Raw genomic sequence first — 26,853 nt, 5'->3', positions numbered from 1 at the left:
TCAGTGTCATTATCCTGTACCCTGAGTGTCAGCGTCATCATCCTGTACCTCGAGTGTCAGCGTCATTATCCTGTACCCCGAGTGTCAGTGTCCTGTACCCCTAGTGTCAGTGTCATTATCCTGTCCCCCTAGTGTCAGCGTCATTATCCTGTACCCCGAGTGTCAGCATCATTATCCTGTACCCCGAGTGTCAGCGTCATTATCCTGTCCCCCGAGTGTCAGTGTCATTATCCTGTCCCCCGAAAGTCAGCGTCATTATCCTGTACCCCGAGTGTCAGTGTCCTGTCCCCCTAGTGTCAGTGTCATTATCCTGTCCCCCTAGTGTCAGCATCATTATCCTGTACCACGAGTGTCAGCGTCATTATCCTGTACCCCGAGTGTCAGCGTCATTATCCTGTCCCCCGAGTGTCAGCGTCATTATCCTGTACCCCGAGTGTCAGTGTCCTGTCCCCCTAGTGTCAGTGTCATTATCCTGTCCCCCGAGTGTCAGCATCATTATCCTGTACCCCGAGTGTCAGTGTCCTGTCCCCCTAGTGTCAGCGTCATTATCCTGTCCCCCTAGTGTCAGCGTCATTATCCTGTACCCCGAGTGTCAGTGTCATTATCCTGTCCCTCGAGTGTCCGTGTCATCCTGTCCCCTGAGTGTCAGTGTCATCCTGTCCCCCAAGTGTTAGCGTCATTATCCTGTACCCCGAGTGTCAGTGTCCTGTCCCCCGAGTGTCAGCGTCATTATACTGTACCCCAAATGTCAGCGTCATTATTCTGTACCCCGAGTGTCAGCGTCATTATCCTGTACCCCGAGTGTCAGCGTCATTATCCTGTCCCTCGAGTGTCAGTGTCATCCTGTCCCCCGAGTGTCAGTGTCATTATCCTGTAAACTGAGTGTTGGAGGTGTATTGGGGGTGTGGCAGTTCTCAGTACACTGACACACCCCCAGTGCACTTCCCAACTTATTTGCATGTGGCTTCAAAGTCTTGATTCCTCAGCTTGGACACATCGAAATACTACAAGACTGGTATCATTGTTATGGTTGTCCTAGGACCTATACAGCCGCACCACTATATTCATAGTACAATCGTTCTGACGGGTTCCCTTTAACTACCTTGATTGCTGGTCCCTCTTCTGCTCCAGTCTGTCCTGTTATCTCGCCTTGTCCTATATTTCTTGCATCGCTTTCTTTTTTTTTGCCTGTGAGTCTTGCAGACATCAGCGATTCTGCCTGAGGGGAATTACACCGTGTGCTCGGCTCCTGGATCATTACATAACATACTGTATATTACTGTTAATTCACACCATATGAGGCTCTGCTGGAGCTGGCGGTTGTATAAGTACAGCAGGGAGGGTGGTTGTATAACTATGGCACATCAGGGAGGCCCCTGTATAACTATGGCACATCGGGGAGGGCGGCTGTATAACTATGGCACATCGGAGAGGGCGACTATATAATTACAGCACATCGGGGAGGGCGACTATATAACTACAGCACATCGGGGAGGGTGACTATATAACTACAGCACATCGGGGAGGGCGATTCTATAACTACAGCACATCGGGAAGGGCGACTATTTTACTACTGCACATCGAGGAGGGCGACTGTATAGCTATGGCACATTGGAGAGGGCGACTATATAACTACAGCACATCGGGGAGGGCGACTATATAATTACAGCACATCGGGGAGGGCGACTATATAACTACAGCACATCGGGGAGGGTGACTATATAACTACAGCACATCGGGGAGGGCGATTCTATAACTACAGCACATCGGGAAGGGCGACTATTTTACTACTGCACATCGAGGAGGGCGACTGTATAGCTATGGCACATTGGAGAGGGTGACTATATAACTACAGCACATCGGGGAGGGCGACTATATAACTACAGCACATCGGGAAGGGCGACTATGTTACTACTGCACATCGAGGAGGGCGACTGTATAACTACAGCACATCGGGGAGGGTCGCTGTACAATTATGGCACATTGGATAGGGCGGCTGTACAACTACTGCACATCGGGGAGGGTCGCTGTATAACTATGGCACATCAGGGAGGGCGGCTGTATAACTATGGCACATCGAGGAGGGCGACTGTACAACTACAGCACAACGGGGAGGGCGACTATATAACTACAGCACATCGAGGAGGGCGACTATATAACTACTGCACATCGAGGAGAGTGACTATATAACTACTGCACATCGGGGAGGGCGACTATATTACTAGAGCAAATCGAGGAGGGCGACTATATAACTACAGCACATTGAGGAGGGCGACTATATAACTACAGCACATTGAGGAGGGCGACTATATAACTACAGCACATCGAGGAGGGCGACTATATAACTACAGCACATCGAGGAGGGTGACTATATAACTACTGCACATCGAGGAGGGCGACTGTATAACTACAGAACATCTGGGAGGGTCGCTGTACAATTATGGCACATCGGATAGGGTGGCTGTACAACTACTGCACATCGGGGAGGACGGCTGTATAACTACTGCACATCAGGGAGGGCGACTATATAACTACTGCACATCGGGGAGGGCAGCTGTATAACTACTGCACATCGGGGAGGGTGACTATATAACCACAGCACATCAGGGAGGGCAGCTGTATAACTACTGCACATCGAGGAGGGCGACTGTATAACTACAGCACATCGGGGAGGGTCACTGTACAATTATGGCACATCGGAGAGGGCGGCTGTATAACTACTGCACATCGGGGAGGGTGGCTGTATAACTACAGCACATCGGGGAGGGTGGCTGTATAACTACTGCACATCGGGGATGGTGGCTGTATAACTACTGCACATCGGGGAGGGTGGCTGTATAACTACTGCACATCGGGGCGGGTGGCTGTATAACTACTGCACATTGGGGAGGGTCGCTGTATAACTACAGCACATCGGGGAGGGTGGCTGTATAACTACTGCACATCGGGGAGGACGACTGTATAACTACTGCACATCGGGGAGGGTGGCTGTATAACTACTGCACATCGGGGAGGGTGGCTGTATAACTACTGCACATCGGGGCGGGTGGCTGTATAACTACTGCACATTGGGGAGGGTCGCTGTATAACTACAGCACATCGGGGAGGGTGGCTGTATAACTACTGCACATCGGGGAGGACGACTGTATAACTACTGCACATCGGGGAGGGTGGCTGTATAACTACGGCACATTGGGGAGGATCGCTGTATAACTACAGCACATCGGAGAGGGTGGCTGTAACTACTGCACTTTGGGGAGGATGACTGTATAACTACTGCACATCGAGGAGGGCGACTATATAACTACTGCACATCGAGTAGGGTGACTGTATAACTACAGCACATCGGGGAGGGTGGCTGTATAACTACAGCACATCAGGGAGGGCAACTGTATAACTACAGCACATCGAGGAGGGCGGCTATATAACTACAGAACATCGAGGAGGGCGACTATATAACTACTGCACATCGAGGAGGGCGACTATAACTACAGCACATCGGGGACGGTCGCTGTACATTTATGGCACATCGGATAGGGTGGCTGTACAACTACTGCACATCGGGGAGGACGGCTGTATACTACTGCACATCGAGGAGGGGGATTGTATAAATACTGCACATCGGGGAGGGCGACTGTATAACTACTGCACATCGGGGAGGGTCGCTGTATAACTACTGCACATCGGGGAGGGCAGCTGTATAACTACTGCACATCGGGGAGGGCAGCTGTATAACTACTGCACATCGGGGAGGGCGGCTGTATAACTACTGCACATCGGGGAGGGCGACTATATAACTACAACACATCGGGGAGGGCAGCTGTATAACTACTGCACATCGAGGAGTGCGACTGTATAACTACAGCACATCGGGGAGGGTCGCTGTACAATTATGGCACATCGGAGAGGGCGGCTGTATAACTACTGCACATCGGGGAGGGCGACTGTATAACTACTGCACATCGGGGAGGGCGACTGTATAACTACTGCACATAGGGGAGAGCGACTATATAACTACTGCACATAGGGGAGAGCGACTATATGACTACTGCACATCGGAGAGGGTGGCTGTATAACTACTGCACATCGGGGAGGGCGGCTGTATAACTACTGCACATCGGGGAGGGCGACTATATAACTACAACACATCGGGGAGGGCAGCTGTATAACTACTGCACATCGAGGAGTGCGACTGTATAACTACAGCACATCGGGGACGGTCGCTGTACAATTATGGCACATCGGAGAGGGCGGCTGTATAACTACTGCACATCGGGGAGGGCGACTGTATAACTACTGCACATAGGGGAGAGCGACTATATAACTACTGCACATCGGGGAGGGCGGCTGTATAACTACTGCACATCGGGGAGGGTGGCTGTATAACTACTGCACATAGGGGAGAGCGACTATATAACTACTGCACATCGGGGAGGGCGGCTGTACAACTACTGCACATCGGAGAGGGTGGCTGTATAACTACTGCACATAGGGGAGAGCGACTATATAGCTACTGCACATCGGGGAGGGCGGCTGTACAACTACTGCACATCGGGGAGGGCGGCTGTACAACTACTGCACATCGGGGAGGGCGGCTGTACAACTACTGCACATCGAGGAGGGCGGCTGTATAACTACTGCACATCGGGGAGAGCGACTGTATAACTACTGCACATAGGGGAGAGCGACTATATAACTACTGCACATCGGGGAGGGTGGCTGTATAACTACTGCACATCGAGGAGGGCGGCTGTATAACTACTGCACATCGAGGAGGGCGGCTGTATAACTACTGCACATCAGAGAGGGCGGCTGTACAACTACTGCACATCGGGGAGGGTGGCTGTATAGCTACTGCACATCGAGGAGGGCGGCTGTATAACTACTGCACATCGAGGAGGGCGGCTGTACAACTACTGCACATCGAGGAGGGCGGCTGTACAACTACTGCACATCGGGGAGGGTGGCTGTACAACTACTGCACATCGGGGAGGGTGGCTGTATAACTACTGCACATAGGGGAGAGCGACTATATAACTACTGCACATCGGGGAGGGCGGTTGTACAACTACTGCACATCGGGGAGGGTGGCTGTATAACTACTGCACATAAGGGAGAGCGACTATATAACTACTGCACATCGGGGAGGGCGGCTGTACAACTACTGCACATCAGGGAGGGTGGCTGTATAACTACTGCACATCGAGGAGGGCGGCTGTATAACTACTGCACATCGGGGAGAGCGGCTGTATAACTACTGCACATCGGGGAGGGTGGCTGTAACTACTGCACATCAGGAAGAGTGACTGTATAATTACTGCAAATCGAGTAGGGCGACTGTATAACTACAGCACATCAGGGAGGGCGTCTATATATCTACGGCACATCAGGGAGGGTCGCTGTATAACTACAGCACTTCAGGGAGGGTGACTGTATAACTACAGCACATCAGGGAGGGCGACTATATATCTACGGCACATCAGGGAGGGTCGCTGTATAACTACAGCACATCAGGGAGGGTGACTGTATAACTACAGCACATCAGGGAGGGCGACTATATATCTACGGCACATTCTCCTATTAGCAGGGTCTTCTCTTTTGTAGTAAGAGGATTCTCTGTTTCTTACCCTTGAATTTCAGTAACTAAGGAAACGTGTCTTATTTTAGGAGCGTGTAATTAGCACACTGGGAACATGTCAGCCTGGCGATTACCACTCCGGTAATTAATTTTCAGGGTTGCTAATTAATTTGGAGGGCTTGACCATTCCAAGCTTCTTGAGTGCTGTTCTTATAAGCGACGTTTCAAGTGCACCTGATGGAGAGAGCCATATTGCGGTATGAAGCTGCAATCACAAGAACACTTATCTGTTCTGGACGGTTCTTACCGTCAACCGTGTCGAAAAATAAGACACTTTTTCGCCTCCGAGTATTGCCACCTTTATTAGCATTCTCAGCCTATAGGCCCCTATGGTATTCCACAAAAATAAAGGTACACCAATGTTTACCAGCCAAAAGAATACGCTTGTGTGCCGGCGCATGCACCAAATGTTCGCTGCAAATTTAGTGTGAATGCACTCCAAAAAGCTTGGAGCCAAAGAGGAGTAGACATTTTTAGAAGTCCTTGGCTATAGGTCTACGATGTCCTTATCAATGTGTCTTCATTACTTTACAGTATTCCACTTGTCCAGGAAGGTGACCACCGTCGTGCCAGAGAGCTGTCTGCTGATCATCCTTGGACTGGCCCTTGGAGGGATTGTCTTGGCCATAGCCCAGAGGGCCGAGTTCCAGTTAGAGCCCAGTATGTTCTTCCTCTTTCTTCTCCCGCCAATAGTCTTGGACTCCGGATATTTCATGCCAAGTCGCCTATTTTTCGACAATATCGGAGCCATTCTCATGTACGCTGTGGTGGGAACCGTTTGGAATTCTTTTGCCACAGGAGTAGCCCTATGGGGCGTGAAGCTATTGGGGCTTATGGGTAAGTCCAAAAATCTATTATGTTAAAAGATATATAAAATTAAAACTTAGCTGCAAATATTAGTCAGGTTCCTTCAACAGGATGTAAATTGTGAAGAATGAGGGGGTCCTGACACTCCCCTTTTAGTGGAGCGATAGTAACCTGCAGTGTTTCTATATTGAAATGAGTAGGGGTTAATTTTTCATAATGCCTATTGATATACAGGGATAGGCCACCATTCATGGCCACCTCTTACTGAAATTGGGCCCCTTTATTTCTGAACTTTATTAGTATCTCTGCTTGTGTTACCGGGAGACACACACAGACCTCACATCCAGCCTGTATTACTAGGAGAGACACACAGATCGCACATCCAGCCTATATTACTGGGAGAGATACACAGACCTCACATCCAGCCTATATTACTGGGAGATATACACAGACCTCACATCAGCCTATATTACTGGGAGAGACACACAGACTTCACATCCAGCTTATATTACTGGGAGAGGCACACAGACCTCACATCCAGCCTATATTACTGGAAGAGACACACAGACCTCACATCCAGCCTATATTACTGGGAGAGACACACAGAGCTCACATCCAGCCTGTATTACTAGGAGAGACACACGGATCGCATATCCAGCCTATATTACTGGGAGAGATACACAGATCTCACATCCAGCCTATATTACTGGGAGAGACACACAGATCTCACGTCCAGCCTATATTACTGGGAAAGACACAAAGATCTTACATCCAGCCTATATTACTAGGAGAGACACACAGATCTCACATCCAGCCTATATTACTAGGAGAGACATGCAGACCTCACATCCAGCCTATATTACTGGGAGAGACACAAAGATCTCACATCCAGCCTATATTACCGGGAGATTTGTAATATAATCGCTGCACTCCCGTTCTGTGGTGCTCAAGAAGGGACCGTGCCCTAAATCTAGTAGGAATAACCTTGGCACTCAAGAGTATGTTCCAGTAATGAAAATTTATTGCAGTCCATTATAAACAATGACAAAACGTTTCGGTCACTTAGGACCTTCTTCAGTTGACAGTATATAGACTGTGGTAGGATTAATGGACAAAAGCAAGTATCTTAAGAGGGTCCATAAAGGACTGCCTGGTTCAGGTAGGATGGACAGTGTTCTAGTGGCACCGCGGTATCCACCAGCGGTGTCAACTGAAGAAGGTCCTAAGTGACCGAAACGTTTTGTCATTGTTTATAATGGACTGCAATAAATTTTCATTACTGGAACATACTCTTGAGTGCCAAGGTTATTCCTACTATATTACTGGGAGAGACACACAGATCTCACATCCAGCCTATATTACTGGGCGAGACACACAGACCTCACGTCTAGCCTATATTATTGGGAGACACATAAATCTCACATCCTGCCTGTATTAGTGAGAAACACACACACCTCATATCCAGCCTATATTACTAGGAGAGACGCAGAGACCTTTTATCCAGCCTTTATTACTGCAAGAGACGCTAATACCTCACATCCAGCCTTAACTACTAAGAGAGACACACAGAGCTCACATCCAGCCTATATTACTGGGAGAGACGCACAGACCTCACATCCAGCCTATATTACTCGGAGAAACACTCAGACCTCACATCCAGCCTATATTATTGGGGAGAGATACATATCCATCAAATCCAGCCTATATTACTGGGAGAGACACAAATACCTTACATCCTGCCTATATTACTGGGAGAGACACACAGACCTCACATCCTGCCTATTTCACTGGGAGAGACACAGATCTCACATCCAGCCTATATTACTGGGAGAGACACACAGACCTCACATCTAGCCTATATTACTGGGAGAGACACACAGACCTCACATCCAGCCTATATTACTGGGAGAGACACAGAGATCTCACATGCAGTCTATATTACTGGGAGAGACACACAGACCTCACATCCAGCCTATATTACTGGAAGAGACACACAGATCTCACATCCAGCCTGTATTACTGGGAGACACACACAAACCTCAAATCCAGCCTATATTACTGGAGGAGACACACAGACCTCACATCCAGCCTGTATTACTGGGAGAGACACACAAACCTCACATCCAGCCTATGTTACTAGGAGAGACACACAGACCTCACATCCAGCCTATATTACTGGGAGAGACACACAGAGCTCACATCCTGCCTATTTCACTGGGAGAGACACACATAACTCACATCCAGCCTATATTACTGGGAGAGACACACAGACCACACATCCAGCCTATATTACTGGAGGAGACACACAGACCTCACATCCAGCCTGTATTACTGGGAGAGACACACAAACCTCACATCCAGCCTATGTTACTAGGAGAGACACACAGACCTCACATCCAGCCTATATTACTGGGAGAGACACACAGAGCTCACATCCTGCCTATTTCACTGGGAGAGACACACATAACTCACATCCAGCCTATATTACTGGGAGAGACACACAGACCACACATCCAGCCTATATTACTGGAGGAGACACACAGACCTCACATCCAGCCTGTATTACTGGGAGAGACACACAAACCTCACATCCAGCCTATGTTACTAGGAGAGACACACAGACCTCACATCCAGCCTTTATTACTGGGAGAGACACACAGACCTCACATCCAGCCTTTATTACTGGGGGAGACACACAGACCTCACATCCAGCCTATATTACTGGGAGAGACACACAGACCTAACATCCAGCCTATATTACTGGGAGAGACACACAGACCTCACATCCAGCCTTTATTACTGGGAGAGACACACAGACCTCACGTCCAGCCTTTATTACTGGGGGAGACACACAGACCTCACATCCAGCCTATATTATTTGGAGAGACACACAAACCTCACATCTAGCCTTTATTACTGCAAGAGATGCTCATACCTCACATCCAACCTTTATTACTGCAAGAGATGCTCATACCTCACATCCAGCCTAAACTACTAAGAGAGACACACAGAGCTCACATCCAGTCTATATTACTGGGAGAGACACTCAGACCTCACATCCAGCCTATATTATTGGGGAGAGATACATATACATCAAATCCAGCCTATATTACTGGGAGAGACACAAATACTTTACATCCGGCCTATATTACTGGGAGAGACACAAAGACCTCACATCCAGCCTATATTACTGGGAGAGACACAAATACCTTACATCCGGCCTATATTACTGGGAGAGACACAAAGACCTCACATCTAGACTTTATTATTGGAAGAGACGGATAGATCTAACATCCATACTGTATTACTGGGAGAGACACACAGACCTCACATCCAGCCTGTATTACTGGGAGAGACACACAGACCTCACATCCAGCCTGTATTATTAGGAGCGACACACAGACCTCACATCCAGCCTATATTACTGGGAGAGACACACTGATCTCACATCCAACCTATATTACTGGGAGAGACACACAGACCTCACATCCAGCCTATATTACTGGGAGAGACGCACTGACCTCACATCCAGCCTATATTACTGGGAGAAACACACAGACCTCACCTCCAGCCTGTATTACTGGGAGAGACACACAGATCTCATATCCAGCCTATATTACTGGGAGAGACACTGACCTCACATCCAGCCTATATTACTGGGAGACACACTGACCTCACATCCAGCCTATATTACTGGGAGAGACACACTGACCTCACATCCAGCCTATATTACTGGGAGAGACATACAGACCTCACATCCAGCCTGTATTACTGGGAGAGACACACAGATCTCACATCCAGCCTGTATTACTGGGAGAGACACACAGTCCTTACATCCAGCCTATACCACTGGGAGAGACACACAGACCTCGCATACAGCCTATATTACGGAGAGAGACACACAGACCTCGCATACAGCCTATGTTACTGGGAGAGACACTCCATCAAAAAAAAATCTAAAATCAGGCTGCATTGAATCTTAGAACATTTTTCTTAAGGGGTTTTTCATTTTCTTTGGTTGTAGTTTGTTTTAAAAAAAAAACAAACCTGTGCTTTACACACCCTCCATGGAACTAGCGTTGAGCCTCTCCAATTGCTCCTGTGCCTGGTATTGTCTGCAGCGCTGATTTAACGTTGACAGTGCTGCAGCCAATAACTGAGCTCAGCGACTCTGAATGTCTCGTGCCGTCTACTTGGGCAGAGCCACTGAGCTCACTGATTGGCTGCAGTTCTGTCAACATGAAGTCAGCGCAGCAGACAATAACAGATATCGGCAGAGACTCAGAGCTAGACCCTGGGAGGGTGAACCAAGCACAGTTTGTTTTTCAAAAACAAATTGCACCCAGGGGACAGAAAACTCCTTTAACTAAAGGTCACCACTGACATATCGACTGCACACATCCGTGATTTTAATGAACCTCAAACAGACGCATCATTAATGGCATCTGTGTGCAGTTACATCACAGACCCCCTGTGCAATTACATCACAGACCCCCTGTGCAATTACATCACAGACTCCCTGTGTAATTTCATCACAGACCCCCTGTGCAATTTCATCACAGACCCCCTGTGCAATTACATCACAGACCCCCTGTGCAATTACATCACAGACCCCCTGTGCAATTTCATCACAGACCCCCTGTGCAATTTCATCACAGACCCCCTGTGCAATTACATCACAGACCCCCTGTGCAATTACATCACAGACCCCCTGTGCAATTACATCACAGACCCCCTGTGCAATTACATCACAGACCCCCCTGTGCAATTTCATCACAGACCCCCTGTGCAATTTCATCACAGACCCCCTGTGCAATTTCATCACAGACCCCCTGTGCAATTTCATCACAGACCCCCTGTGCAATTACATCACAGACCCCCTGTGCAATTACATCACAGACCCCCTGTGCAATTTCATCACAGACCCCCCTGTGCAATTTCATCACAGACCCCCTGTGCAATTTCATCACAGACCCCCTGTGCAATTACATCACAGACCCCCCTGTGCAATTACATCACAGACCCCCTGAGCTATTACATCACAGACCCCCTGTGCAATTACATCACAGACCCCCTGTGCAATTACATCACAGACCCCCTGTGCAATTACATCACAGACCCCCTGTGCAATTACATCACAGACCCCCTGTGCAATTACATCACAGACCTCCTGTGCAATTTCATCACAGACCCCCTGTGCAATTTCATCACAGACCCCCTGTGCAATTTCATCACAGACCCCCTGTGCAATTACATCACAGACCCCCTGTGCAATTACATCACAGACCCCCTGTGCAATTACATCACAGACCCCCTGTGCAATTTCATCACAGACCCCCTGTGTAAGTTTGCTCTGTGAAACGATCTATGAGCACGTGACTAAGGCCCGTAGACTATAATGGACATGTGATCTATCTGCAAATAAGAAAACATCGGCCGTGTGAATGAGGCCTATTTCTAGTGGGATCGTCTTAGTTGCAGAACACGAGCGCCCATGTCTTGGCTATAAATCATTTACATTGGTGACTTTTTATGCCCTGGGGAGCTGTGTTCCCCTATATTTATTTATCAGTGGTTCCAGGCCTCGTTACTCTGCACAGTGTTTATTAATGTAATGAGATCTCTCTGAGGAGAGTTAATAATTCATAGCGACATATTGCTGGTGTTTTCTTATATAGATACATCAATAATGCAGAACCTGGAGGTCGCACTCCTGACGCGCGCCAGACTCCAGGGGGATCGGATGATTATTGCCATCACGTGCTCCACTCCACAGGATCGTGTGTCGCTAGTACAAGTCTGGATACATCGTCTGCACTTTTGCATTGCAGGCTACGACACGTGATCCTGTGTGAACGGAGCACGTGATGGACTAAGGATCAGAGATCCACCACTGGTCACCATGCATGTCTCTCGGGAGAAGAAGTTCTGCAGCAGATGCATGGATTCCTGCCTGCAGAGCCGCATTCACTTGAATGGTTCCGTCACCTGTGTTGCTGCAATTAATTCATCCTCAGTGTCAGTAGGAATTATTCTGGTCCTCATCCCCATGTGGCCGGGAAGTGATGGAGGAAGACGCAGGTCAATATGTATCGATCGCTCCTAATTAATTCCCGGGTCTATAATTAGTTGCTCCTCATAAGTGGCAGCAGGATTCCAGCAGAGTCTCAAAAATGCCTTTGTGCGTGTTCACAAGGGACGGATACGTCACAGTTTTTTTTGCCCTATAGCTGCATGAAGAAAATCCGCAGCGTCTTACATTTACAGCAAAGATTTTACAAAATGTCCCACGCAAGCTGGAGAAAAAACATGCGGACGTAAACTGATACGTTGCACAGGGGAACCATCCGCAGCAGGCCAATTCATCCTGCACATCTTCACTTTCCAATTTAAGGCTATGTTCTCACCATCAGTTTTTGGAGAGTTTTTTTTACGCTGCGTATTTTCAAAAAAATACAAGTAATTAATTTTACTTAATAGGTGCTGAAAATCTGCAATATTGAACACTCACGGTGGGAACGTAGCCCAAAGGGGAAAATCTGCAACATCGAACACTCACGGTGGGAACTTAGCCCAAAGGGGAAAATCTGCAACATCGAACACTCACGGTGGGAACGTAGCCCAAAGGGGAAAATCTGCAACATCGAACACTCATGGTGGGAACGTAGCCCAAAGGGGAAAATCTGCAACATCGAACACTCACGGTGGGAGCGTAGCCCAAAGGGGAAAATCTGCAACATCGAACACTCACGGTGGGAACGTAGCCCAAAGGGGAAAATCTGCAACATCGAACACTGACGGTGGGAACGTAGCCCAAAGGGGAAAATCTGCAACATCGAACACTCACGGTGGGAACGTAGCCCAAAGGGGAAAATCTGCAACATCGAACACTCACGGTGGGAACGTAGCCCAAAGGGGAAAATCTGCAACATCGAACACTCACGGTGGGAACGTAGCCCAAAGGGGAAAATCTGCAACATCGAACACTCACGGTGGGAACGTAGCCCAAAGGGGAAAATCTGCAACATCGAACACTCACGGTGGGAATGTAGCCCAAAGGGGAAAATCTGCAACAAATCTGCAACATTTTTTGCAATGAAATCCACAACAAAAATGGTGCGTTTTGGTTTTGGATTTTACTACTGCAAATTTTGCTGCAAATAGTCTACAGTAATATCTGTTGATGTGCAGCTTTTTTTATTTTCTGTGCACCAAAAATCCGAGTGGTAGAAGGATAAATTTTGCAAACAATACGCACGTTTTTGCATCGTGTGTTCTTGAAAAACGCTGAAAGAATTAACATGCAGCGGATTTAGAAAAAATGCCCGGCGGCTCAAAAAATTATTTTAAAAATCTCAATCATTTTGCTGGTACTGTAAAATGCAGCAAAAAAAAGACTTTATCCACAGGTGTAAATTGCAACAAAGAAAGTCCTTTGCAGATTTTCTACATAATTCACAGTGAAATCTTCCTTCTATGTCACAGATTTTACTACATCTCAAAACGTGGAATCCGCGGGGACAATCCGCCGCACGCTGTCTGTTTTATGCACGTTGGGGATGAGTTTTGGTAAAATCGTCCCCACTTTGCTGCTGTTGTAATTTACTGTGAATTTTCCACCCACAAAACGCAGACTGAAAACTCAAGAGTTTCTCCCCCACATATATACAGTATATACTGTTAGGGTTGCTCCTCCTGCTGTGATTGGATATTTCTACTTGTTTGTGATCTATAAGGTGACGTTTAAATGACTTTTGTTGCAGACCCCCAGGTGGACGCCGGATTGATGGACTTCCTGCTCTTCGGGAGCCTTATTTCAGCCGTTGACCCCGTCGCCGTTCTGGCCGTGTTTGAGGAGGTTCACGTCAATGAGACCCTGTTTATCATCGTATTCGGGGAATCGCTGCTGAACGACGCCGTCACTGTGGTACGTACCGCACACGTATCCCATGGTAAATCTGCAATAAAGGCTGAATTACGTTAAAAGGTATTATGCTTCAGAGCTGAACTCACAGTTCTGCAGTCTTCACATCTCAAATCTCCCAGCTTTCCTGATATGAGTGATATTACATTGCTGAGTACGGAGCTACATTCATCTGCTTCTAGGAAAGCTGGGTGAGCACCAAGCAATGCTGGTACGGTGCGCTCACTGGCTGTCACCCAGTTTTCCTGGATTCCTAGACTAGATACAAAGCTTTTACTGGCGGAAATAGTGCAACATGGTGATGTCGGATTTTGCAGAGTCGTGTGTCAGTGGCCTCGTCACGTCTTTAGCAGCTGCGAGCGGCACGCAGACCGCGTCCTCCTTGTGCTGTGACATCGTCTTGGCTGCACCGTTATAGGATCATTAGTAGGATCAGATGGTGCAAGAGCTGAGAACCAACTGCTGCCGCTATCGACGATCATATCGTGTGCAGCTCTCATCTACAGCAGATGTATGGTGCGGCACAACGTTGGCTCCCTGACTGTGCTGAAGAGCTGACAATCTAATCAGCCATAGTGAAGTTCCTCGGGCTTTGGGCCCAGAAGTGAGAGATTAAAAAATGCTTTTCACATAATCCCAATCAGGATAAATTATAAATGTCTGATAGATGCAGATCTCTATCCCGAAACCCGGACCCCGGGGAATGTAGAGGGGGCCACGCTTGTGGAGAAATTAATGGAAAGATTTATGCAAGAGGTGGGAACTGCATCTCAATGTCTAAATGCCCGACATTCATACACCTCTGTGCAGTATGTAGCAGAGCCAGGTAGGACAGGGTTAGGTCCTAGCTCTGCAGGATCTCATTAGATGCTCCTGCCTAGCTTTTTTACTAGGGCCTTTGTACAATGGGTGTGAGTCTGCTCTATGAAGCAGAGTGGAGTGTGCTGCTGGTGAGTGACCAGCCAAAGTGTGAGCTGTTGCTGAGCGAGACCTGACAGGATCTGTCTTAATGGAGACTGCACGGATCAGCTAGGAAAGCTGAGCAGTCTGTGTGTGGAAGCTGCAGCCTGTTCAGTGTGAACTGTGCCCGGAGTTGAACACTTCTGTTTGGTGCTGGAAGCTGCTGAAGGTGATACCAAGACTGGTGGGATCGCGCCTCGTCTGTGTATAAAGTCTGTAATCTGTTCAGCTAAACCCACCCTGACATATGTGCTGCTGGATTAACTGTTTATTTGCTGTTATACCTTTGTTCCGAAGAGGCTGTTTATGATTCCCTTGGAGTTTTATGAAAGCAATAAAACTGCACCTGTTTGGACTGAACCGCATTGCTTGTGTGAACGCTGCCTAATGCTTACCTGAGAGCGTGAATCCCTACAACTTCTATAATTGATTTTCCACTGTCTCTCCATAAAACACGTCAGTCATTAGTGCATTGTATTTGATTTTGGGCCCACTTGCGTCAGTCATTTATATAGAAGTCGATCGGGCGCTCATTATTGGCCTGTTTAGACGGGCGGACGAATACTGATGCTTCATCCGGGGGACGTGCTGCCGATAATGACGAGTTGTACTTCGGCACAAACTATCTGTACGGCAGATGATCGAGCATTTTCCTCCTTTGTTGTGTGAGGCCGATAATCAGTAACAAGCATCTTTATTAATGATCCATTATCAACTCCTCTAATTGGGCCTTACTATGGAGGGGCTTATTCTTAAGATTCTGTGTTATTTTTTTTCTCTCTTCGCTGATGCAATAATGACATATAAATCCCAGCGGGAATGATCTTCATGTGACCTATCGGGCGCCGCGTCCAACACTGTGCGCTGCTCGTCTGGGAGCTCAGGGGATAAAAGCGCGTTTGTTCCTGTGGATAATAAGGTGTTTAATAAGTGAACCCTGCAGGTAAATGAACAATACGAATCCTGATCAATAACCTCAATCACGTCCCAGGCTCCCGAGGAGACCTCCATCCCCGGCTCCCGAGGAGACCTCCATCCCCGGCTCCCGAGGAGACCTCCATCCCCGAATCCAGAGGAGACCTCCATCCTCGAATCCAGAGGAGACCTCCATCCTCGAATCCAGAGGAGACCTCCATCCTCAAATCCAGAGGAGACCTCCATCCTCGAATCCAGAGGAGACCTCCATCCCCGGCTCCCGAGGAGACCTCCATCCCCGATTCCCGAGGAGACCTCCATCCCCGGCTCCCGAGGAGACCTCCATCCCCGGCTCCCGAGGAGACCTCCATCCCCGGCTCCCGAGGAGACCTCCATCCCCGGCTCCCGAGGAGACCTCCATCCCCGGCTCCCGAGGAGACCTCCATCCCCGGCTCCCGAGGAGACCTCCATCCTCGGCTCCCGAGGAGACCTCCATCCCCGAATCCAGAGGAGACCTCCATCCCCGGCTCACGAGACCTCCATCCTCGAATCCAGAGGAGACCTCCATCCTCGAATCCAGAGGAGACTTCTATCCTCGAATCCAGAGGAGACCTCCATCCCCGAATTCAGAGGAGACCTCCATCCCCGGCTCCCGAGGAGACCTCCATCCCCGGCTCCCGAGGAGACCTCCATCCCCGACTCCCGAGGAGACCTCCATCCCCGACTCCCGGGGAGACCTCCATCCCCGGCTCCGGAGGAGACCTCCATCCCCGGCTCCGGAGGAGACCTCCATCCCCGACTCCCGAGGAGACCTCCATCCCCGGCTCCCGAGGAGACCTCCATCCCCGGCACCCGAGGAGACCTCCATCCCCGGCACCCGAGGAGACCTCCATCCCCGGCACCCGAGGAGGCCTCCATCCCCGACACCCGAGGAGGCCTCCATCCCCGGCACCCGAGGAGACCTCCATCCCCGGCTCCCGAGGAGACCTCCATCCTCGCTTCCTGAATGAATTGTGATTTCATAACCCTCTTATAACAGGGAATCATGGCTGACCTGACCCTCGACCAGGATCTGCGCTTCCCCCTTAGCTGTGGCCGCTCGGACGGGAGTCCCCATTGCTCCTGTGTGCAGCACTTTAGTCAGTGACTAAACCTGGGCTCCATAGATGCTCTCAGCCTTTTGTGATGTCTTCTTTATCATACTCCTCCGGGCCGCGCTCTCCGTAGATTTGCCTTATCTCAGCCGCGTCGTACTCTCTGACTCACGGTATTTTTATGCTTTTTTTTTGCAGGTTTTGTACAAAGTGTTTAATTCCTTTGTTGAGATGGGACCGGGGAACGTGCAGGCGGCAGATTACGTGAGAGGCGTGGGTGAGTACCCGGAGGAGGAGCTGGGATCCGTCCGAAACTTCAGCTTCTGCCCCTGTGGACCCGGGTGTGATTGACGCTGCATGAAAAGTATGTGCACCCCCAGATCATGGAAGAAGGAAACTGTCTCTTCTGCTTCCACCGACGATCCAGACATATTTACAGTACATGCATTCATTGTATATAAATGTACAAAACGACATCACTGGTTGCATTTTTGTTTCTTCATGCGCTTTTCACTATTGCGCCTGCATCGTCTTTCTTGTCTGAGATGCCAGCGCATTATGGGAATTGTAGTCTAATTGTAGTCACCTCCTCCTCCTCCTGTACAATGACTGATAACACCTCTATATACAGTAGACGACACAGGATCCACCATTCACAATAGATGATGTCACAGCTCACCTCCTCCTGTACAATGACTGATAACACCTCTATATACAGTAGATAGCACAGGATTCACCATTCACAATAGGTGATGTCACAGCTCACCTCCTCCTCCTCATGTACAATGACTGAGAACACCTCTATATACAGTAGATAACACAGGATCCACCATTCACAATAGGTGATGTCACAGCTCACCTCCTCCTCCTGTACAATGACTGAGAACACCTCTATATACAGTAGATAACACAGGATTCACCATTCACAATAGGTGATGTCACAGCTCACCTTCTCCTCCTGTACAATGACTGAGAACACCTCTATATACAGTAGATAACACAGGATCCACCATTCACAATAGGTGATGTCACAGCTCACCTCCTCCTCCTGTACAATGACTGAGAACACCTCTATATACAGTAGATAACACAGGATCCACCATTCACAATAGGTGATGTCACAGCTCACCTCCTCCTCCTGTACAATGACTGATAACTCCTCTATATACAGTAGATAACACAGGATCCACCATTCACAGTAGGTGATGTCACAGCTCACCTCCTCCTCCTCCTGTACAATGACTGATAACACCTCTATATACAGTAGATAGCACAGGATCCACCATACACAGTAGGTGATGTCACAGCTCACCTTCTCCTCCTGTACAATGACTGATAACTCCTCTATATACAGTAGATAACACAGGATCCACCATTCACAGTAGGTGATGTCACAGCTCACCTCCTCCTCCTCCTGTACAATGACTGATAACACCTCTATATACAGTAGATAGCACAGGATCCACCATACACAGTAGGTGATGTCACAGCTCACCTCCTCCTCCTATACAATGACTGATAACACCTCTATATACAGTAGATAACACAGCATCTACCATACACAATAGGTGATGTCACAGCTCACCTCCTCCTCCTGTACAACGACTGATAACACATCTATATACAGTAGATAGCACAGGATCCATCATTCACAATAGGTGATGTCACAGCTCACCTCCTCCTCCTCCTGTACAATGACTGATAACACCTCTATATACAGTAGATAGCACAGGATCCATCATTCACAATAGGTGATGTCACAGCTCACCTCCTCCTCCTCCTGTACAATGACTGATAACACTGGATCCACCATTCACAATAGGTGATGTCACAGCTCACCTCCTCCTGTACAAGGACTGATAACACCTCTATATACAGTAGATAGCACAGGATCCATCATTCACAATAGGTGATGTCACAGCTCACCTCCTCCTCCTCCTGTACAATGACTGATAACACTGGATCCACCATTCACAATAGGTGATATCACAGCTCACCTCCTCCTCCTCCTGTACAATGACTGATAACACCTCTATATACAGTAGATAACAGGATCCACCATTCACCCTAGGTGATGTCACAGCTCACCTCCTCCTCCTGTACAATGACGACTTGTCACGCTTATATCTCACCCCTTTCTCTTCTTCCCCCGCAGGCTCCTTCTTTGTTGTCAGCCTCGGAGGCACAGCGGTCGGCTTAGTCTTTGCCTTCTTGCTCGCCCTCATCACCCGCTTTACGAAACGCGTCCGGATCATCGAGCCTCTGTTCATCTTCCTGATTGTGTACCTGGCGCACCTGACGGCGGAGATGGTGTCGCTCTCCTCCATATTGGCGTGAGTGCATTGTCTCGGCCTCTGTCCCGGCCTCTGTCCCGGCCTCTGTCCCGGCCTCTGTCCCGGCCTCTGTCCCGGCTTCTGTCCCGGCCTCTGTCTCGGCCTCTGTCCCGGCCTCTGTCCCGGCCTCTGTCTCGGCCTCTGTCTCGGCCTCTGTCTTGGCCTCTGTCCCGGCCTCTGTCTCGGCCTCTGTCTTGGCCTCTGTCCCGGCCTCTCTCTCGGCCTCTGTCTCGGCCTCTGTCCCGGCCTCTGTCTCGGCCTCTGTCTCGGCCTCTGTCTCGGCCTCTGTCCCGGCCTCTGTCCCGGCCTCTGTCTCGGCCTCTGTCCCGGCCTCTGTCTCGGCCTCAGCTGATTAGTTGCACATTTTTTTGCACAAATCTCCTTCAATTCTCCCTTTATAGCGTTTTTAGCACAAAAATGTTGTAGCGAAACAAGCGACTTTTTGAGATAAAAATGCAAAAGAAGAATAAAAACAAAATTACAGAACATGTTTTGTTTTACGCCGCACGGCCAGGCTGAAGAATGATTTCTATTGATCATCAATTTGTAGAAGCAGACGGCAGTGTAAAGAATGGAGGTTGTGGGGGGCGCTGGCTCCGTCCATGTGCATATAATACTATACATACACCCTATACAGATGTAGAAATAACCCTCAATGTAGCCAGAATCATAACCGCCATTCTTTACACTGCTGGTCGCAGTCAGAAAATATGGAAACAAGATATTAGGGCCGGACGGCTTTATTGGGATGGTCACTGTGACTGGCAGTGTTGGTGGGCTCTGTGACTGGCAGTGTTGGTGAGCTCTGTGACTGGCAGTGTTGGTGGGCTCTGTGACTGGCAGTGTTGGTAGGCTCTGTGACTGGCAGTGTTGGTGGGCTCTGTGACTGGCAGTGTTGGTGAGCTCTGTGACTGGCAGTGTTGGTAGGCTCTGTGACTGGCAGTGTTGGTGAGCTCTGTGACTGGCAGTGTTGGTGGGCTCTGTGATTGGCAGTGTTGGTGGGCTCTGTGACTGGCAGTGTTGGTGGGCTCTGTGACTGGTAGTGTTGGTGGGCTCTGTGACTGGCAGTGTTGGTGAGCTCTGTGACTGGCAGTATTTGTGGGCACTGTGACTGGCAGTATTTGTGGGCACTGTGACTGGCAGTGTTGGTGGGCTCTGTGACTGGCAGTGTTGGTAGGCTCTGTGACTGGCAGTGTTGGTGGGCTCTGTGACTGGCAGTGTTGGTAGGCTCTGTGACTGGCAGTGTTGGTGGGCTCTGTGACTGGCAGTGTTGGTGGGCTCTGTGACTGGCAGTGTTGGTAGGCTCTGTGACTGGCAGTGTTGGTAGGCTCTGTGACTGGCAGTGTTGGTGAGCTCTGTGACTGGCAGTGTTGGTGGGCTCTGTGACTGGCAGTGTTGGTAGGCTCTGTGACTGGCAGTGTTGGTGGGCTCTGTGACTGGCAGTGTTGGTGAGCTCTGTGACTGGCAGTGTTGGTGAGCTCTGTGACTGGCAGTGTTGGTGGGCTCTGTGACTGGCAGTGTTGGTGGGCTCTGTGACTGGCAGTGTTGGTGGGCTCTGTGACTGGCAGTGTTGGTAGGCTCTGTGACTGGCAGTGTTGGTGAGCTCTGTGACTGGCAGTCTTGGTGGTCACTGTGACTGGCAGTGTTGGGCTCTGTGACTGGCAGTGTTGGTGGGCTCTGTGACTGGCAGTGTTGGTGGGCACTGTGACTGGCAGTGTTGGTGGGCACTGTGACTGGCAGTGTTGGTGGGCTCTGTGACTGGCAGTGTTGGTGGAGCACTGTGATTGGCAGTGTTGGTGGGCACTGTGACTGGCAGTGTTGGGCTCTGTGACTGGCAGTGTTGGTGGGCTCTGTGACTGGCAGTGTTGGTGGGCATTGTGAATGGCAGTGTTGGTGGGCTCTGTGACTGGCAGTGTTGGTAAGCTCTGTGTATGGCAGTGTTGGTAAGCTCTGTACCTGGCAGTGTTGGTGGAGCACTGTGATTGGCAGTGTTGGTAAGCTCTGTGACTGGCAGTGTTGGTGAGCTCTGTGACTGGCAGTGTTGGTAAGCTCTGTGACTGGCAGTGTTGGTGAGCTCTGTGACTGGCAGTGTTGGTGGGCACTGTGACTGGCAGTGTTGGTGGGTTCTGTGACTGGCAGTGTTGGTGGTCATTGTGAATGACAGTGTTGGTGGTCATTGTGAATGGCAGTGTTGGTGGGCTCTGTGACTGGCAGTGTTGGTGGGCTCTGTGACTGGCTGTGTTGGTAAGCTCTGTGACTGGCAGTGTTGGTGGGCTCTGTGACTGGCAGTGTTGGTGGAGCACTGTGACTGGCAGTGTTGGTGGGCTCTGTGACTGGCAGTGTTGGTGGGCTCTGTGACTGGCAGTGTTGGTGGAGCACTGTGACTGGCAGTGTTGGTGGGCTCTGTGACTGGCAGTGTTGGTGGGCTCTGTGACTGGCAGTGTTGGTGGAGCACTGTGACTGGCAGTGTTGGTGAGCTCTGTGACTGGCAGTGTTGGTGGGCTCTGTGACTGGCAGTGTTGGTGGAGCACTGTGATTGGCAGTGTTGGTGGGCACTGTGACTGGCAGTGTTGGTGGGCACTGTGACTGGCAGTGTTGGTGGGCTCTGTGACTGGCAGTGTTGGTGGGCTCTGTGACTGGCAGTGTTGGTGGGCTCTGTGACTGGCAGTGTTGGTGGTCATTGTGAATGGCAGTGTTTGTGGGCTCTGTGACTGGCAGTGTTGGTGAGCTCTGTGACTGGCAGTGTTGGTGGGCTTGGTGACTGGCAGTGTTGGTGGGCTCGGTGACTGGCAGTGTTGGTGGGCTCTGTGACTGGCAGTGTTGGTGAGCTCTGTGACTGGCAGTTTTTGTGGGCTCTGTGACTGGCAGTGTTGGTGAGCTCTGTGACTGGCAGTGTTGGTGAGCTCTGTGACTGGCAGTGTTGGTGGGCTCTGTGACTGGCAGTGTTGGTGGACTCTGTGACTGGCCGTGTTGGTGGGCTCTGTGACTGGCAGTGTTGGTGGGCTCTGTGACTGGCAGTGTTGATGGGCTCTGTGACTGGCAGTGTTGGTGGGCTCTGTGACTGGCAGTGTTGGTGGGCTCTGTGACTGGCAGTGTTGGTGAGCTCTGTGACTGGCAGTGTTGGTGGGCTCTGTGACTGGCAGTGTTGGTGGGCTCTGTGACTGGCAGTGTTGGTGGGCTCTGTGACTGGCAGTGTTGGTGAGCTCTGTGACTGGCAGTGTTGGTGGGCTCTGTGACTGGCAGTGTTGGTGGGCTCTGTGACTGGCAGTGTTGGTGAGCTCTGTGACTGTCAGTGTTGGTGGAGCACTGACTGGCAGTGTTGGTGAGCTCTGTGACTGGCAGTGTTGGTGGGCTCTGTGACTGGCAGTGTTGATGGAGCACTGTGACTGGCAGTGTTGGTGGGCTCTGTGACTGGCAGCGTTGGTGGGCTCTGTGACTGGCAGTGTTGGTGGGCTCTGTGACTGGCAGTGTTGGTGGGCACTGTGCCTGGCAGTGTTGGTGGGCACTGTGACTGGCTGTGTTGGTGGGCTCTGTGACTGGCTGTGTTGGTGGGCTCTGTGACTGGCTGTGTTGGTGGGCTCTGTGACTGGCTGTGTTGGTGGGCTCTGTGACTGGCTGTGTTGGTGGGCTCTGTGACTGGCAGTGTTGGTGGGCTCTGTGACTGGCAGTGTTGGTGGTCACTGTGACTGGCAGTGTTGGTGGGCTCTGTGACTGGCAGTGTTGGTGGGCACTGTGACTGGCAGTGTTGGTGGGCACTGTGACTGGCAGTGTTGGTGGGCTCTGTGACTGGCAGTGTTGGTGGAGCACTGTGATTGGCAGTGTTGGTGGGCACTGTGACTGGCAGTGTTGGGCTCTGTGACTGGCAGTGTTGGTGGGCTCTGTGACTGGCAGTGTTGGTGGGCTCTGTGACTGGCAGTGTTGGTGGGCATTGTGAATGGCAGTGTTGGTGGGCTCTGTGTATGGCAGTGTTGGTAAGCTCTGTGACTGGCAGTGTTGGTGGGCTCTGTACCTGGCAGTATTGGTGGAGCACTGTGATTGGCAGTGTTGGTAAGCTCTGTGACTGGCAGTGTTGGTGAGCTCTGTGACTGGCAGTGTTGGTAAGCTCTGTGACTGGCAGTGTTGGTGAGCTCTGTGACTGGCAGTGTTGGTGGGCTCTGTGACTGGCAGTGTTGGTGGGCACTGTGACTGGCAGTGTTGGTGGGCTCTGTGACTGGCAGTGTTGGTGGTCATTGTGAATGACAGTGTTGGTGGTCATTGTGAATGGCAGTGTTGGTGGGCTCTGTGACTGGCAGTGTTGGTGGGCTCTGTGACTGGCTGTGTTGGTAAGCTCTGTGTATGGCAGTGTTGGTGGGCTCTGTGACTGGCAGTGTTGGTGGGCTCTGTGACTGGCTGTGTTGGTAAGCTCTGTGACTGGCAGTGTTGGTGGGCTCTGTGTCTGGCAGTGTTGGTGGAGCTCTGTGACTTGCAGTGTTGGTGAGCTCTGTGACTGGCAGTGTTGGTGGGCTCTGTGACTGGCAGTGTTGGTGAGCTCTGTGACTGGCAGTGTTGGTGGGCTCTGTGACTGGCAGTGTTGGTGGACTCTGTGACTGGCAGTGTTGGTGGGCATTGTGAATGGCAGTGTTGGTGGGCATTGTGGATGGCAGTGTTGGTGGGCTCTGTGACTGGCAGTGTTGGTGGGCTCTGTGACTGGTAGTGTTGGTGGGCTCTGTGACTGGCAGTGTTGGTGGAGCACTGACTGGCAGTGTTGGTGGGCTCTGTGACTGGCAGTGTTGGTGGGCTCTGTGACTGGCAGTGTTGGTGAGCTCTGTGACTGGCAGTGTTGATGGGCTCTGTGACTGGCAGTTTTGGTGTGCTCTGTGACTGGCAGTGTTGGTGGGCTCTGTGACTGGCAGTGTTGGTGAGCTCTGTGACTGGCAGTGTTGGTGGGCTCTGTGACTGGCAGTGTTGGTGAGCTCTGTGACTGGCAGTGTTGATGGGCTCTGTGACTGGCAGTGTTGGTGTGCTCTGTGACTGGCAGTGTTGGTGGGCTCTGTGACTGGCAGTGTTGGTGGGCTCTGTGACTGGCAGTGTTGGTGAGCTCTGTGACTGGCAGTGTTGGTGGGCTCTGTGACTGGCAGTGTTGGTGAGCTCTGTGACTGACAGTGTTGGTGGGCTCTGTGACTGGCAGTGTTGGTGGGCTCTGTGACTGGCAGTGTTGGTGGGCTCTGTGACTGGCAGTGTTGGTGAGCTCTGTGACTGGCAGTGTTGGTGGGCTCTGTGACTGGCAGTGTTGGTGAGCTCTGTGACTGGCAGTGTTGGTGAGCTCTGTGACTGGCAGTGTTGGTGGGCTCTGTGACTGGCAGTGTTGGTGGAGCACTGTGATTGGCAGTGTTGGTGGGCACTGTGACTGGCAGTGTTGGTGGGCACTGTGACTGGCAGTGTTGGGCTCTGTGACTGGCAGTGTTGGTGGGCTCTGTGACTGGCAGTGTTGGTGGGCTCTGTGACTGGCAGTGTTGGTGGGCATTGTGAATGGCAGTGTTGGTGGGCATTGTGAATGGCAGTGTTGGTAAGCTCTGTGACTGGCATTGTTGGTAAGCTCTGTGTATGGCAGTGTTGGTAAGCTCTGTGTATGGCAGTGTTGGTAAGCTCTGTGACTGGCAGTGTTGGTGGGCTCTGTGACTGGCAGTGTTGGTGGAGCACTGTGATTGGCAGTGTTGGTGGGCACTGTGACTGGCAGTGTTGGTGGGCTCTGTGACTGGCAGTGTTGGTGGGCTCTGTGACTGGCAGTGTTGGTGGAGCACTGTGATTGGCAGTGTTGGTGGGCACTGTGACTGGCAGTGTTGGTGGAGCACTGTGACTGGCAGTATTTGTGGGCACTGTGACTGGCAGTATTTGTGGGCACTGTGACTGGCAGTGTTGGTGGTCACTGTGACTGGCAGTGTTGGTGGGCTCTGTGACTGGCAGTGTTGGTGGGCTCTGTGACTGGCAGTGTTGGTGGGCACTGTGACTGGCAGTGTTGGTGGGCACTGTGACTGGCAGTGTTGGTGGGCTCTGTGACTGGCAGTGTTGGTGGAGCACTGTGATTGACAGTGTTGGTGGGCACTGTGACTGGCAGTGTTGGGCTCTGTGACTGGCAGTGTTGGTGGGCTCTGTGACTGACAGTGTTGGTGGGCATTGTGAATGGCAGTGTTGGTGGGCTCTGTGACTGGCAGTGTTGGTAAGCTCTGTGTATGGCAGTGTTGGTAAGTTCTGTACCTGGCAGTGTTGGTGGAGCACTGTGATTGGCAGTGTTGGTGAGCTCTGTGACTGGCAGTGTTGGTGAGCTCTGTGACTGGCAGTGTTGGTAAGCTCTGTGACTGGCAGTGTTGGTGAGCTCTGTGACTGGCAGTGTTGGTGGGCTCTGTGACTGGCAGTGTTGGTGGGCACTGTGACTGGCAGTGTTGGTGGGCTCTGTGACTGGCAGTGTTGGTGGTCATTGTGAATGACAGTGTTGGTGGTCATTGTGAATGGCAGTGTTGGTGGGCTCTGTGACTGGCAGTGTTGGTGGGCTCTGTGACTGGCTGTGTTGGTAAGCTCTGTGTATGGCAGTGTTGGTGGGCTCTGTGACTGGCAGTGTTGGTGGGCTCTGTGACTGGCAGTGTTGGTGGGCTCTGTGACTGGCTGTGTTGGTAAGCTCTGTGACTGGCAGTGTTGGTGGGCTCTGTGACTGGCAGTGTTGGTGAGCTCTGTGACTGGCAGTGTTGGTGGAGCTCTGTGACTTGCAGTGTTGGTGAGCTCTGTGACTGGCAGTGTTGGTGGGCTCTGTGACTGGCAGTGTTGGTGAGCTCTGTGACTGGCAGTGTTGGTGGGCTCTGTGACTGGCAGTGTTGGTGGGCTCTGTGACTGGCAGTGTTGGTGGGCTCTGTGACTGGCAGTGTTGGTGGGCTCTGTGTCTGGCAGTGTTGGTGGAGCTCTGTGACTTGCAGTGTTGGTGAGCTCTGTGACTGGCAGTGTTGGTGAGCTCTGTGACTGGCAGTGTTGGTAAGCTCTGTGACTGGCAGTGTTGGTGAGCTCTGTGACTGGCAGTGTTGGTGGGCACTGTGACTGGCAGTGTTGGTGGGTTCTGTGACTGGCAGTGTTGGTGGTCATTGTGAATGACAGTGTTGGTGGTCATTGTGAATGGCAGTGTTGGTGGGCTCTGTGACTGGCAGTGTTGGTGGGCTC

The 26,853-nt window shown here is 50.8% G+C and overlaps 1 protein-coding gene across 1 annotated transcript in view; it reads left to right on the top strand.

Moving 5' to 3' along the window:
* The window catches only part of SLC9A5 (solute carrier family 9 member A5), a 157,984-nt gene that overhangs the window by 12,868 nt on the left and 118,263 nt on the right, over window positions 1-26,853 (top strand). The window contains exons 2-5 of the mRNA XM_073659690.1: window positions 6,173-6,475; window positions 14,209-14,372; window positions 17,537-17,615; window positions 19,494-19,671. Coding sequence (XP_073515791.1) covers window positions 6,173-6,475; window positions 14,209-14,372; window positions 17,537-17,615; window positions 19,494-19,671 — 724 coding nt within the window. The remainder of the gene's footprint in view (window positions 1-6,172; window positions 6,476-14,208; window positions 14,373-17,536; window positions 17,616-19,493; window positions 19,672-26,853) is intronic.

Source organism: Phyllobates terribilis, unplaced genomic scaffold (genome assembly GCF_046119375.1).
Source record: "Phyllobates terribilis strain yellow unplaced genomic scaffold, ASM4611937v1 Scaffold_14__1_contigs__length_39327217, whole genome shotgun sequence".
NCBI classification, from domain to species: Eukaryota; Metazoa; Chordata; class Amphibia; order Anura; family Dendrobatidae; genus Phyllobates; species Phyllobates terribilis.
The sequence above is the reverse complement of the archived record's forward strand: the minus strand, read 5'-3'. Positions and strand labels throughout refer to the sequence as shown.